General features: G+C 42.6%; 3 protein-coding genes, 4 non-coding genes and 1 pseudogene across 8 annotated transcripts; 1 reads left to right on the top strand and 7 right to left on the bottom strand.

Annotated features, from left to right (window-relative positions):
- LOC130385403 (zinc finger protein 135-like) overlaps nt 1-14,463 on the bottom strand; it is a 150,598-nt pseudogene that overhangs the window by 47,537 nt on the left and 88,598 nt on the right.
- LOC130385401 (uncharacterized) lies at nt 294-5,998 on the top strand. 2 transcript variants are annotated; one of them, XR_008896007.1, is made up of 10 exons: nt 294-644; nt 3,201-3,376; nt 3,479-3,654; nt 3,741-3,910; nt 4,002-4,240; nt 4,315-4,572; nt 4,665-4,874; nt 4,995-5,221; nt 5,299-5,451; nt 5,551-5,998. XR_008896007.1 is itself a non-coding variant. In XM_056593899.1 (8 exons), exons 1-8 carry the CDS (start codon nt 3,212-3,214, stop codon nt 5,321-5,323), a joined length of 1,470 nt encoding a protein of 489 aa, XP_056449874.1. In that variant the 5' UTR covers nt 3,062-3,211; the 3' UTR covers nt 5,324-5,998. The 2 variants fall into 2 exon arrangements, 1 of the variants encoding a protein (XP_056449874.1); XM_056593899.1 differs by lacking the exon at nt 294-644 and having other exon boundaries at nt 3,062-3,376; nt 5,299-5,998.
- On the bottom strand, nt 6,198-6,269 carry trnaa-cgc (transfer RNA alanine (anticodon CGC)). The gene has a single exon. It is a non-coding gene; the product is annotated as a tRNA-Ala (tRNA).
- Nucleotides 7,156-7,227, bottom strand: trnaa-ugc (transfer RNA alanine (anticodon UGC)). The gene has a single exon. It is a non-coding gene; the product is annotated as a tRNA-Ala (tRNA).
- On the bottom strand, nt 7,545-7,626 carry trnas-aga (transfer RNA serine (anticodon AGA)). Its single transcript has one exon. It is a non-coding gene; the product is annotated as a tRNA-Ser (tRNA).
- On the bottom strand, nt 8,270-8,341 carry trnaa-cgc (transfer RNA alanine (anticodon CGC)). Its single transcript has one exon. It is a non-coding gene; the product is annotated as a tRNA-Ala (tRNA).
- Nucleotides 9,999-11,750, bottom strand: LOC130385404 (uncharacterized). The gene is made up of 3 exons (XM_056593905.1): nt 11,471-11,750; nt 11,170-11,382; nt 9,999-11,066 (listed from the first exon to the last, which is right to left on the bottom strand). Exons 1-3 carry the CDS (start codon nt 11,660-11,662, stop codon nt 10,296-10,298), a joined length of 1,176 nt encoding a protein of 391 aa, XP_056449880.1. The 5' UTR covers nt 11,663-11,750; the 3' UTR covers nt 9,999-10,295.
- Nucleotides 11,782-14,202, bottom strand: LOC130385405 (uncharacterized). Its single transcript, XM_056593906.1, has 3 exons — nt 12,911-14,202; nt 12,564-12,812; nt 11,782-12,432 (listed from the first exon to the last, which is right to left on the bottom strand). The coding sequence occupies exons 1-3, from the start codon at nt 13,331-13,333 to the stop codon at nt 12,016-12,018; spliced, it is 1,089 nt and encodes a 362-aa protein (XP_056449881.1). The 5' UTR covers nt 13,334-14,202; the 3' UTR covers nt 11,782-12,015.

Here is a 14,463-nt window from a genome sequence, read left to right as displayed (position 1 = left end):
CCAGGTTGGTATTTGTTTGTTCCTTTTTTAAGGTTGGTGTGGGGTCAAAGACAACTTGGGTTCAAAAAAGACCAGATGGTCCGAGGGCTCTGGCAGGGTTAGGAAAATTGAAATATCTCATGGATCTCCCCACGTCGTCCGACGACTTCGCAGTTAGGATAGAGATCCAAGGCAAGGCACTGGCCGGCGCTTGTTATTCATGGTCTTAATGTCCTCATATGCTTTGACCCGTTCTTTAGAATGAGCTTTAGTTTTTCCAGTTTGAATTTTTCCAGGTTGATGCGTTATTCGTATTGTAGTTTGGTTATTTAATATTGGAATTTATTCAATGTTTTTTTGTGCGGCAGATTTTATTTTTTTCAGGTTGATGCGTTATTCGTATTGTAGTTTGGTTATTTAATATTGGAATTTATTCAATGTTTTTTTGTGCGGCAGATTTAATTTTTTGTTTTAAAGTTGTGGTTTATATTATTTTGAAGAATCCCTTCAAGAATTGCAGGACATGTCATCAGTTGTGGTCCTCAGGATCATCGAGTGTTTCGGCCGTTATCACAAGACACTCTCACCCGAGGGAGGCCCTCCCGAGGTCGATCAACTCCCGGGAATGTCCTATAACTCCTCAAGAACTTCTTCCTTTTTATAAGGTTTGTTTGGTTGGTGTTAAAATAGGGAAGATTTTTCCTTTTAGTGTTACTCGGTTGGTCTTTAGGAGAGGATAGATTTTTCCTTTGTTTGTTCGGTTGGTGTTAAGATGGAATAGATTTTCATTTAGTGTTACTCGGTTGGTCTTTAGGAGAGGATAGATATTTCCTTTGTTTGTTCGGTTGGTGTTAAGATGGGATAGCCACTCGGGTTAAGGTTAGGGAATAAGGCTAAAGGTTAAGGTTAGGATTTCGATAAGTGGTAGGAATAGCCACTCAGGTTAAGGTTAGGGAATAAGGCTAAAAGGTTAAGGTTAGGATTTAGATAAGTGGTGGGGATAGCCACTCGGGTTAAGGTTAGGGAATAAGGCTAAAGGTTAAGGTAAGGATTTAGATAAGTGGTAGGGATAGCCACTCGGGTTAAGGTTAGGGAATAAGGCTAAAGGTTAAGGTTAGGATTTAGGGTTAGGGTTAGGGTTAGGTTAAGAGCATCTTACCACTTTTTAAAAACGTTTTTTTTGGGCTAGTTCGAGAACCGAGTGGATCATGGGAATTGATCCCAGTGTTTCCCATACATAGACCATTGTGTGGCGCGGCGCCACAGAATCAACATCGAGCGCCACGCATTGATTCTGTCTCTTTTTTTTTTTATAACGCGGTTTGGAAATATATAAATCGTTCCGTTCATTCATCTCCGCATAGCACTCGTTCTCCCTGTCATTCTCGTTCACACACGCATACGCACACGCACACACAAACACGCACAGACACACACACACAAACACACAGACGGAGACAGAGCGAGAGCGACGATACGCGAATACATGAACCCACCGATGTCACCCGTCGCTTAGCAACCGGACACGCTGGGGTTGTTAAGTTACCGGACTACTGTAGCTACCACGGAGTGAAAATAACAAAGACGTGAATCAGGCAATAAATCCACTTTCCTTGACAGCGGTAAAGTTCGGTGTGCATTAAAGTACAGACGGAGTGGACCAATTGCGAACTACTGCAACTGCTCTAAGTTAGACCCCAAACTAATCAGAATAAGTGTTTATTGCGGGCTACACTGTCGTGGATTAACTGAGATATATAACACTTAGACTAATTCAAGAGAGAGAGAGAGTAAAATGAAAACGAGGGGTCCGGAGCAAGAATTGACAAAAGACTTTATCGTGCAGTAAAACAACAACGATAACAGCCGAGTAGGTCTCGAGAGTCACTCATGTTCACAAACTGCGGCGTCTTTTTATACACACAAAGAGAGCCTCCATTCAGTCATAAATCCACTTTACCCTGAATGGTCAGAAAATAGACAACAAATGGTCTGCAAATATAGCCCGGCTCCTTTTTAGGGGGCTCCATCTGTTCTAAACCCAGACGCCTAGGCACCGTGTTTTTTCCACTATTAAATATAAAATACCTCATAGTAATCACAGTTTCCCATAGAATATAATCAGTAATTTCTACCACAACACCACCTCTTCTATTCCGCAAAAAAATTATATTCTGAACAGAGAATTCGTATTCCGATTGAGGCGTATATATATGATACTTTTTTTTCGAATGTTCCTAGGCATCAAACAGTGCTGAAAAACCCAGTGCCTCTCAGGGGCCGGGCTGTTCAGGAGAGATACAGGAGGATGGAGGCCAGCAAGACAGCACACAAAATGTTGCTGAAACTACAGGTTAGGTGAAAACAGATTAGTGTAGATTTTAACTTTAAAAAATAAGAGTAGGGAAAGTAATTTCGATCCTTCTGTTCCTGGTAGAGGTGGCAAGGAGGAGAGCTGGAGGACACAGGGGCACTGGATTCAATCCAGAATGGTTAACCATGCCCCAGTTTAAACCATGGCTGTACCAAAACCAGCATGGTAGTCAGCATATTGCTTTATTTATTAATCTATTTTTGTTTTTACACAATTGTACCTGTTTAATTTAGCTAATTATATTAATAGTATTGTATATTATTTAAGGGATGTTCTGCAGACTTTGTAGGCAGCACAAGCCTGCACCCAAGAAAGGTGCAAGTAAGAGGGCATTTGTGGAGGTTGCTGCAGTCACATACCGCAAAGACTACTTAATAATAATAATAATAATAATAAATTGTATTTATAATGCACTTTATATTCAAGAATCTCAAAGTGCTTCAGAGAAAAAAATACCAAAAAACGATTAAAAAGGGGGAACCTCAAAGAAAGTTTAGCTAAATGCTCTTTTAAAGAGATGGGTTTTGAGGTTCCGTTTAAAAAGAGCTGTAGTCTGTGGAGCCCTCAGGTGGTCAGGGAGGGCGTTCCATAGTCTAGGGGCAGCAGCAGAAAAGGCCCGATCACCCATGGTGCACAGCTTCGTATGTCGGGTTTGGAGGGTGTGAGTGGATCCTGAACGGAGTGTACTTAGAAAGGCATCTCAAAACAGAGCACCACCAGGAGAGCATCAGATGTCAGGCATCGCTTTCTTCGGGTACTTTCCAAATGGGAAAATTAATAATATCCAATTTCATGTGGTAGGCATATGTATAAAAATGATTTACTGATTATTTTTTTTAATTAACAGGTGTATCAGTAATGGACTCATTTGACCCAATAATTGTGTTGGAGCATGAGGCCATAATTGGTGGTTTCAAGTGCCTTTATTGGCTTGTAAAAAATGAAATTGCCCACCAAACCAACTACCCCAAGCTTCTGAGTCTGGCAGAGCTTTTAGGGTGTGACTATTTTAAAAAATTAAAGGTAACATCAATTGAAATAATCTCAACAATTCAGTCTTTGCATTAATGACTATACATTTTTGAACAAATTATACAATGATCTTGTTCTTCTCCCAATTTCAAGATTGACAAGAGGAATAATTATAGGTCTCATCGTATTATTGATGAGATGCTGGAGATCCTAGCAGAGGTCTTGGAGGAACCTATTCTCATGGACATCAGGTCATCACAGGCGATTAGCCTGGAGATAGATGAGAGCACTGATGTCTCTGTGTCCAGGCAACTGGATTTGCACATCAGGTAGTACATTACCATTCTCAGTTAGAATCACATACGTCATGATCCCAGCAAAATAATTGTGAGTTCTAAATGCTAATTTTCTACAGGTACTTGGATAAAGAGGGACAGGTGTACAATCAGTTCCTGGATCTGGTATCCGTCATTGACGGCAAAGCGGACACCATTGTTTCCGCTGTCAAAACAGTCCTTCTCAAAAAGGGCATCCCGACTGAGAAGCTATATGGACTCGGGACTGATGGGGCAGCTGTCATGACAGGTAATTATTTTATGCAATAAGATTTTGTTTAGTGTATTATATTTTGTCTGTTGAATTCAAGTTTAACACTTTTTATTTTTTTTTAATCTAGGGCGTTTGAATGGTGTTGCAAAGCAGCTTAAAGACAGCTTTCCCAAACTTTTGGCTGTGGCTTGTGCTGCCCACAAACTGGCCCTTGCTTGCAAGGATGCTTCAAATAGTGTCCCGTACATGGCTACATTTAGGGACCACTTGCAGGATCTGTACCTGTTTTTTAGAAATAGTGCCAATCGGACCGCCACTCTCAAGGCTGCATCCCTTATCCTGGGTGTCACTGACCTGAAGGTTAAGGTAACTGCCGTCTGATACCATCTAATATGTTTTTTAATCAGTGGTAATTGTAATAATTGTTGGAACATTCACAGGAAGTGAAGGACACGCGATGGCTTTCACAGCATAAAGCCATACAGATGCTACAGAGGAACCTGGCTGCTGTCCTTGGGGCCTTGGCGGAGGAGGCAGAGATAAGGAAGTGTCCCACAGCCAAGGGCCTTTACACTTTCTGTGGGACTTACAGATTTGTGGCCTCTGTATATCTACAGGCAGATGTTTTGCCCCACCTAGCCTGTCTCTCAAAAGTGTTCCAGAAAGCACATGTCAATTTTTTACACATCAAAGAGCAGGTAACTGTGATAACTAGGCCTGATACAGTTCAGTTGTGATGCATTTATTTTTTGTTTGCATGTACTCTACTAATACAAGATATACTTTTTAGGTTCCCGTCACCATCCAGACCCTCCTGGATATAAGAGAGGCTGGGCAGACTCCGGTCCCAGGATCCTTCCTGTCTCGCTTGCACGAGGACCTAGAGGATCCTGACAAGCTTGGAGCCTTTGAAATCAAGCATGAGGCTGAGAGGGGCAGGAGGGGGGAAGATGTCCAGGACCAGTCGAGGGAGGCACAGTGGTGCAGATTCGAGCGACAGGTAAATGCTAATGTTTAAAACCCTTAAAAATATACTAAACACACTCTCTAGCTTGGTCCTTAATGCCCGTTTCAGGTGAGTGTAGGTTCCTCCTAAAATGTGCTGATCTGTTCATTGTAGGTCATCCAACCCTACATTACTGGCCTGGAGACAGAGTTGAAAAGGAGGTTCCAGGAACTGGACATCCTTGGAGCCTTCCATGTCCTGAGACCTCAGTCGGCTTCCCTCCCTGACAGTGTGTCCATTGCACAGCTGCAGACTCTGGCAAAACAATTCTGTCCAGACCAAGAGAAGGTGCTCCTCCAAGGTTTTCGTTCAAAAACCATCTCATTACAGGGTCATTACAGGTAAGTGAAAAATCTCTCTCTCTCTCTTTCTCTTTCTTTCTCTCTCTTTCTCTTATGTGCTATATCTTTCATTCAAGAACAAGAGCCAGGAGGAGCTCCTGACTCTGCTGGCGAGTGAGTACGATGAGTGGTTAGACCTCTACCCCTGCATCAGTCTCCTTGCCAGCATTGCCCTGATTGTCCCAGTCTCTTCGGTGAATTGCGAGCGGGATTTCTCCGCTATGAATAGGGTAAGCACATGGAAATTCACTATTCCTTAGTGTATTCCTTGAAGTAATGGGCATTTTAATACTTTATTGATAAAACATTTTATTTCATTTTATCCCCAGATAAAAACAGACCTCAGGAACAGGCTTCAAGGGGAACACCTGGCAGCCTGCTTAAGAATTGCCATAAATGGGCCAGAACCGAATGAGGTCCCTTATGATCGGGCCCTTGAGTTCTTTTTCAGGAACCCACGTAGGATCAAGTGTTCTGATGGGGCATGCAAGCTTTGCACATAAGGGATAATGCAGTTTTATTATTTTAGTTAGTTGTTGTAATTAGTAGTATTGTTGTTAAATATTGGTTCAGTTAGGTCTTGGGTTTATTTGTTATTGAAATAAAGACCTCCAGCTTTAGTTGTCTGTTGCAATTCATTCATTGAATGTCAGTTAAAAACTAAACTCGTGCACCGCGTCGCGTCGCGTTGCCGTCGCACGCACACCTGCGTCGCACCGCGTCGACGTCGCACGCGGTCCACAATGGATTTCTAGTCCATCACCTTAACCACACAGTTTCGACGTTTCAATTCTCTATCTTGTTCAAACATTAGCATTCTGCAACATTTTTGGTATGTAAAGCATTGCGTGACCTAATTTTGTTTAAAAATTCATTACACAGTAACATTTAGCAATGTTTCGTGATCGGATCATTTTTTACTTCTACCTTATAAAAGGGATTCATTCATATTTCACCCGTCACTTTCACTACAATTTGGAGATGCCGGGGATTGAACCCGGGACCTCATACATGCGAAGCATGCGCTCTACCACTGAGCTACATCCCCTTAATATATTAAATAGTACATCTCTACTATCAATACCTGAAGCTTTGCTTAATGATACAGCCAATCAATAGGTTGACTTGCACTAGACCATACTAAGAGATGAAGATATTTGGCCTGCCTGCTAAAAGCAGAGGTGGAAAACTGGTGTGGCAGATTTCAATCATGGAGCGGGGGATCCAATGGATTTCTAGTGCATCAGCTTAACCGCTTGGCCAGGACAATGGTGCTTATCGACCTCAAGTCTATCAGTTGTTCGAACAGTAACAGACTGCAACGCTTGAGGCTGTGTGATCAAATTGTGAAAGAGTCCTACACCCTTGACCACAGCTTGCTTTGATCACATCTTAGTGATCGGTCCTCAGCACTCCTACATGAGAAGCTTTACAGATGAGCCGAAAACAGATTACTTCAATTGTACATGTGGCAACCGATACATGAAAGTTTGCTTAACGATACAATAGGGGAAATCGGTTATTGACTGGCAGTACGGTATCATACATTTCTTAGAGAAGTAGTCTGCGTACAGATAGCAGAACTGGCCAACGCTTGTCGGCAGGCCTGAATCTTCGCCGTGACGCAACAATGTTTTTCTCTTCTGTGGCTGTCAACACTTAATGCATAAACGTACCGTACTCATATCAATGTGTTGACCGGCACTAGCTTTTGAGCGCACACTAGCTATTGAGCGCACAAGCGCACAAATGCGTGCGCTTTTGAAATCGCACGCACTGATTAACCTGTATCGCTGTATCGTTGACGACAACACAGTTTCAATTCTCTCACTTGTTTCGAACAAATGCATTCGGCAACATCTTTGGTAGGTTAAGCATTGCGTGACCTCATTTGATCAATATAGCACTCACCTGACTTTTCTAGGGCAATCAAATGGAGATACCGGGGATTGAACCCGGGGCCTCATACATGCAAAGCATGCGCTCTACCACTGAGCTACAACCCCTTACTGCTAGAGTATGTACATTTTAAACCGGCTTCGGAACACACCAAGGGTTTTCTCGTACATGGCATTCAGCACTTGGACCTGACAACACTAGTCTTCAGATCTATCAGACCTTGAAATATTTACATTTTATGTTTGGAGAACATGTTGTCAAAAAACATCGAATGCTAAGAGCCTGTCCAGATAATGCCAGGTTTTAAATATGTCGCCTTCTACATGCTTAGATTAACATATTTGCACTGATTTCATGCAGTCTCACCGTAATATGTGTATGTGTTGGCTGACCAAGGGAATGAAAATTCGTAATCAGAAAAAAACGTTGTCGGCAGGATTCGAACCTGCGCGGAGAGACCCCAATAGATTTCTAGTCCATCGCCTTAACCACTCGGCCACGACAATACACTTATAGATATCCAAGTCTCTGGCTTTTTGGAACAGGAAGAGTCTGGAACACTTAGGGTAGGTTAAGTGAATAAAAAAGGTCTCATGTAGCGTGACCCGATCATGTGTTAAGCTATCAGAACTGGCGGCTATAGGAATTGCAATTGAGTAGGTTACTTACATTATACAACTTACTGATGTGATTAGAACACTGCCTCTTCTGTGAACTAGACAGTCACTATGACAGTCCAAGCCACAGCACCCCTCTCAGTTCAGGAGTAATGCTTCAGCAATTGATTGGGAAGACAACGAAAGAGGTCTGCAGTACCATGACATATTTCTGTTGATCCTTTAAACAGCCCCTTAAACATACACTGATTAACCTGTACCGTTGACGGCAGGATTCGAACCTGCGCGGGGAGACCCCAATGGATTTCTAGTCCATCACCTTAACCACACAGTTTCGACGTTTCAATTCTCTATCTTGTTCAAACATTAGCATTCTGCAACATTTTTGGTATGTAAAGCATTGCGTGACCTCATTTTGTTTAAACATTCATTGCACAGTAACATTCAGCAATGTTTCGTGATCGGATCATTTTTGACTTCTACCTTATAAAAGTGATTCATTCATAATTCACCCGTCACCTTCACTACAATTTGGAGATCCCGGGGATTGAACCCTGGACCTCATACATGCGAAGCATGCGCTCTACCACTGAGCTACATCCCCTTAATATATTAAATAGTACATCTCTACTATCAATACCTGAAGCTTTGCTTAATGATACAGCCAATCAATAGGTTGACTTGCACTAGACCATCCTAAGAGATGAAGATATTTGGCCTGCCTGCTAAAAGCAGAGGTGGAAAACTGGTGTGGCAGATTTCAATCATGGAGCGGGGGATCCAATGGATTTCTAGTGCATCAGCTTAACCGCTTGGCCAGGACAATGGTGCTTATCGACCTCAAGTCTATCAGTTGTTCGAACAGTAACAGACTGCAACGCTTGAGGCTGTGTGATCAAATTGTGAAATCGTCCTACACCCTTGACCACAGCTTGCTTTGATCACATCTTAGTGATCGGACCTCAGCACCCCTACATGAGAAGCTTTACAGATGAGCCGAAAACAGATTACTTCAATTGTACATGTGGCAACCGATCCATGAAAGTTTGCTTAACGACACAAGAGGGGAAATCGGTTATTGACTGGCAGTACGGTATCATACATTTCTTAGAGAAGTAGTCTGCGTACAGATAGCAGAACTGGCCAACGCTTCTGGCAGGCCTGAATCTTCGTCGTGACGCAACAATGTTTTTCTCTTCTGTGGCTGTCAACACTTAGTGCATAAACGTACCGTACTCTTATCAATGTGTTGACCGGCACTAGCTTTTGAGCGCACACTAGTTTTGAGCGCACAAGCGCACAACAGCGTGCGCTTTTGAAATCGCACGCACTGATTAGACCCTGGGTCTCCTGTTTACAAGACTGGCGCTTTCACCAGCTAAGCCACAGTACCCCTAATGTAATGTAAACTTGAGACACCAATGAAAAAGGTCTCATGTAGCGTGACCCAATCATGTGTTAAGCTATCAGAACTGGCGGCTACAAAAGCATCCTGGCTAACCCAGTATTATTTGTAGTTATTTTGGTTTAAGATGTATCTGAAGTATCTTTCTTGTTTTATTTGTTTTATGTTTTATTTATGTATGATGGTGTATGTATATAAATTGTGTTAAAAAAAAAAGAAAAAAAAAAAGCACGCCCGATCTCGTCTGATCTCGGAAGCTAAGCAGGGTCGGGCCTGGTTAGTACTTGGATGGGTGACCGCCTGGGAATACCAGGTGCTGTAAGCATTATACTTTTTCAACTCTAGCTCATTGGCTGCAATGGCCTGCCGTGCGCTGATCTTTAGCGCCCACTGTTTTGGAGAATGTAAGCAACATAAAGACATTGGCAACGTCTCTTCAAACTCTATTTGTGAAAAATGTGGACAGTGCAGTGACTCTGCCAGCAGGGAGCAGCAGAGAGCTGCAATGACGGCGGTCCACCTCAGTCCATCCCAGGTTTTGCAACGCTACGTTTCTTCAAAAGATCACGCAAACGATGACGCCCTAGCAGTGTAATGCATTGCGTTCAAATATGTAACTCTGAGTCTGGAATAACGTATTCATTCATTCATTATGGATCGAATCATTGTTTCTGTACAAGTCCCGTCTCTGGCCACGGCAGCGCTCTCACTCCTTACGTCCTCCTCCTGTATAAAAGCTAATATGGTCCAGACAATAATTGGTTACGGCCATACCACCTTAGGCACGCCCGATCTCGTCTGATCTCGGATGCTAAGCAGGGTCTGGCCTGGTTAGTACTTGGATGGGTGACCGCCTGGGAATACTGTGGTAGAAATTAATGAGTATATTCTATGCAGGCATGCAAACTGGCTCGGGGTGAAAAAGGTGAGAATGATGCGTGAGCTGAGAAAAACACAGACCCACTATAGGGTTCCAGGTTTATACTCCGGGGAGTTTTCTTTTACATTTGTATTACTTTTTTAATGCATTAGGGTTAGTCACAAGTTAAAAAAAATTACAGGACTGCGCACAATTTCGAACAAAGCATTAATTTATTATGTGCAAGGGCAGCCCCAATAGGAGGACAGAGGACAGGGCAATAGGAGTATGCCATTATTTATTTTTCTTCTTGGCCTGGACCAGTGTCTCAAGGGCCCGCTTTCGCTGTTTTGCAGCATGCCTCATTCTTGCTTTCTTTTCTTCCTCAGCCTTCTGCCTTTTGCTCAAGGAAGTACTACCTGATGCTTGGCAGCCATACTCGATCTGCTGCCTTTGCTTTTCTATCATATTCTGCTGTCTTTGGAGTTTGTCAGTGCTTCCTGCAGACCGGATGTTCTTACAGAGTGTGCGGTCCACCTCCCCATACCTCACATCCTTCCTTTTGAACAACTCCACAGCCGTCTTCTCCCTGGACTGGAGTGTGTATTTCACTGTTTGGATGGCACCGAATGTTGATATTTTCATGTTTCCACTTCTGGGGTCAAGGATTTCATTCATTAGGCTGAAAGATGATTCAACTCTGGGTCCATGAAAGATGGAGAGGGCACATTTTACCATTGCACTAAGGGCTGGGTACTTAGATCTGTTGTCAAAGACATGACCCCACCACTCCACCATGCTATCCCCCTCCTTGAACGTGGGCACGTTAAGATTAATGTTGTACAGTAGGATTTCTTTGTGGATGTCCTTGACGGCTGGTAAAAGGTGGTCTAGCATTCCACCCAACCTCTTCAGCTGGATGGTTGCCTGTGAGTGGCCTCTTAGAAGTGGGTCCAGAGAAGACAGGGCAATCAGTGTCTGGCTGGACAATGGAAGTTTTTTCTGCATGTAGACAGCAGTGGTGGTGTAGGCTGTTTTGACTTGTTTCAGGAATGGCTCTAGCAGCTGAAACATAGTAAACCACAAAACAAACAATTACTAGATCTCAAAAAAAACAATCAGGAAAAAAAGTGAAGTATCAAATGTTATTATAGTGCAGGGTACTAACCGCATGATTGGGATTCCTGGTCCTGAATGTGTCTGCTTCCTGTCCAACATAGAACTCCCTGGCAGGCAGCAGCATGTTATCCTCCAGCACCATTTCTCCCAGAGCCCTGGGAGACAATTGAGTGATGTGTTCCCCTTTTATGAAGCAAGCCAAAAAAGCCAGGAACAGCTCAAACTGCTTGTCAGGGAGTTTGTGCACCAACGTCTGGCTACCCTGTGTAGGTAAAACAAACTGTTGTTAAATGGAAGAAGCATCATTGGTTACACAGTTTCAGTAATGTGCAACATAAGTAAACACCTACCTGGAAAACCATGACATATTCCTTCAGGATAGCCAATACACCCATGTAAACGCTGAGCTGTAGTAGCGTTGTAGTCTCCTCATGCCACACCTTTCGACAGACCCTTTTCTTCCTGTCTTTCCCTTGCTGTGTCATGCCTGTGAAAATAGAATCATTAATATGAGTGGCAATAAGGTATGTATCGCTAACCATGATGTAGATGACTCAATTCTTAAAGTAGAATTCACCTTTTCGGTTGAGGTCCTCATGTAGGGTTCTAATTCTGGCCCTTGCAGTCGGATTGACGGTGTACTTTGTGTATACTTTCCAGAGGCTCTTTGTAAAGGTCCTTGTCTTCTGCAGACAGAAATCCAAAATAGAGAACCTTGTATGCTGGCAGCATTGCGTAGGTTGCCATGCTAGCATCATATGCAGAGAGCCAACGATGGGATACAAAGCCCCTCTGAGGGTTGGAGGCAGGGATGTTCAGAATTTGAGATACCTCCTTGAGGTACATCACCTGATAAAGAGAGATTATGAAATAGATTTGTAAAAAAAGATATCAGTTATCTGATGAATGAATGAACTAAAATCTTTCCATTTCTTTTTACCTGATCAGGACACCACCGATGGTCTGTCTGCAGATCATTGAACAGCTGCTCAAGATGGTATTCAAAGGGCTCTGTAAACTTCTTCGCTGCGTTGTGAATGTGGTGACACGAGTCTCCATCAATATCAAGCAGGGTTGGACAGTGCTGTAGGATCCTTTTTTCAAGGCCGGTCTTGCTGCCCCTCATGACCGAACATGAGTCCATAAGCATGCTTACAAGATGTTTCCATGGTATTTTGTTTTGCTCGAAGAACTCGCGGAGCACCCTCTCCAAGGCAGCGGCGTTCACTTTTATGACCTCCAGGGACCCCAAATGCTCCACCATCACCTTCCTGAAGTCATCATGATAGTAGCTGACGAGCATGGAGAGGATCTTCAAATCAAACCAAATATAAGTCGTGAATCAAATGTACAATTATTATAATATAAGATTTAAACTAGAAGTTAGTGCAAATAGAATTGAGACAGTAGAATATATTGCTTGTGATTAAATATGAGACCAACCTTTTTGTTGTTGTTCGATGTACTCTCGTCCAAGTTTAGGGAAAAGGGAAATCTTCTCAGGTTGGAGAAGGTCCGCTCAGAGAAGGTTCGCCCTAGGCCATGAACCATTTTGTATGCTGCCGCTGTTCGAGATAGCTTAATTCCCTGCAAAGCCACTTTGTCCAAAGCAAGACTCTGGGCCAACTCAACAATTACTGGAGCAATAGCAAAAGGGAGAGAATGCTCTGCTATCACTCCAAGAACCATGGCCTAGAACAGAAATGATGAAATTAGAAAAGCAGGTAGTATATTTTATGCCCAAGTAGTGACACTGCCTGTGCTGAACTAATAGGCCTACCTACACCTACCTCTGCATTTGCTATGCGGTTCACAGTGGGTGTTGGAAGTTTTGCCTGACTTCGCTGTCTGATGTTCTCAGGACCTTGCTGTAAAGCTGAGGTGGATGCTTCAGACTCAGGTAGAAAGCTAGGGGCCACACTGTGCGTTGTCGTTATATTGTAGACTTTCTTCTTGTGAAGTTCTGTTTTGCAGTGTGCTAGCAAAGCATGGCTGCCCTTGTTCGCATAATTAATTTCTTTGTGGCAAAGAATACACCTTGCCAAACCTTTTTTATTAATTTTTTTGAAGACATCCACTAAAGGGAATGTGTGCTCTGCTCCCTTGACCTCAATTTTTGCCTCTGATTTTAGCCATGACCAGTTCCAAATGCACTTTATGCCTGCATCCACCTGCTTGACTACCAACGCATCTTTCTCTTCTAAATCATTCATTCTGAAAGTAAGGAAATCACTTTGTTAGTTAAGCTAATTTTAGCAATGTTGTAAACATAGCTAGCAAGCTGTTATCTTGTACCCTAGCTGTCTGTCACTGACTGAATGTCTGGCCAATTATCTATAGCAGTGGCTTTCAAACTGTGGGGCGCGCCCCCCCTGGGGGGCGCCAGAGTTCTTCAGGGGGGGCGCGACGTGAGAAAAAAATAAACCCGAAAGAATACCTGAAAGTCGATGATTCAAATCATCAGTCGTACTTCAACTGTAGAAGTAACATAACTAAATCAATTTTCAACCGTTTATCTTCGTGCAAACCATTTAACAAATCTACACACTTGTATCTTCAATAATATTTAAGCAGAATTTCGATATCATTTAAAATTTCTTCAGAATCACAGTTTTAGTTTCATACCGCTTCGTTTTCAGCTGTTTTCATTGAAGACGTCAGCCCATTCTGATACACCTACTTCTAGACATCGTAATAACTTATTCATTTTTCAGCCGTTTACCATCGTTCAAACCATTAAACAAATCTACACACTTGTATCTTCAATACTATCTGAACGGAATTTTTATAGCATTTATATTTTTTTCAGAATCACAGTTTTAGTTTCAAACCGGCATCGTTTTCAGTTGCTTATAATAATTGAGGTCACCATAGCAACGCCGGTAAACAAACCCCGCCGAATAGTCGAATCTCTGGAATGAAAAGGCAGATCTGATTCGACTCTGAAAATTCAGAGTCGGGGACCCTGAATGAATCTGTGTAAACTGGCAGTTTACACAGATTAAGATGTTCAAATTGATTTAAAAAAGGTTAAGCTAAAACATGCTTAGATAAAGTTGTTAAATTGTGTTAAGAAATATGTTTAAAAACGCATGTTGTAATGTTTCAGAAATATGTTTAAAAAATGGGGAGGGGGGGGGGGGCTCAGCTGAATTTTTTTCTCTGAGGGGGGGCTCACTCTCTCACACTTTGAAAACCCCTGATCTATAGACTACATGTAGGCCTACTAACATTAACAGAATATAACATTTTTCTTATTTCCTCTAATTTGTACTCTTACCTTAGTCATGTCTTTTTTGGGCTTTCCAGTTGACTCCGTCGGGACTTCTCTCGGCTATATCGA

This window comes from Gadus chalcogrammus, chromosome 7, assembly GCF_026213295.1.
Source record: "Gadus chalcogrammus isolate NIFS_2021 chromosome 7, NIFS_Gcha_1.0, whole genome shotgun sequence".
NCBI classification, from domain to species: Eukaryota; Metazoa; Chordata; class Actinopteri; order Gadiformes; family Gadidae; genus Gadus; species Gadus chalcogrammus.
This window is presented reverse-complemented; position numbering and strand designations above follow the sequence as displayed.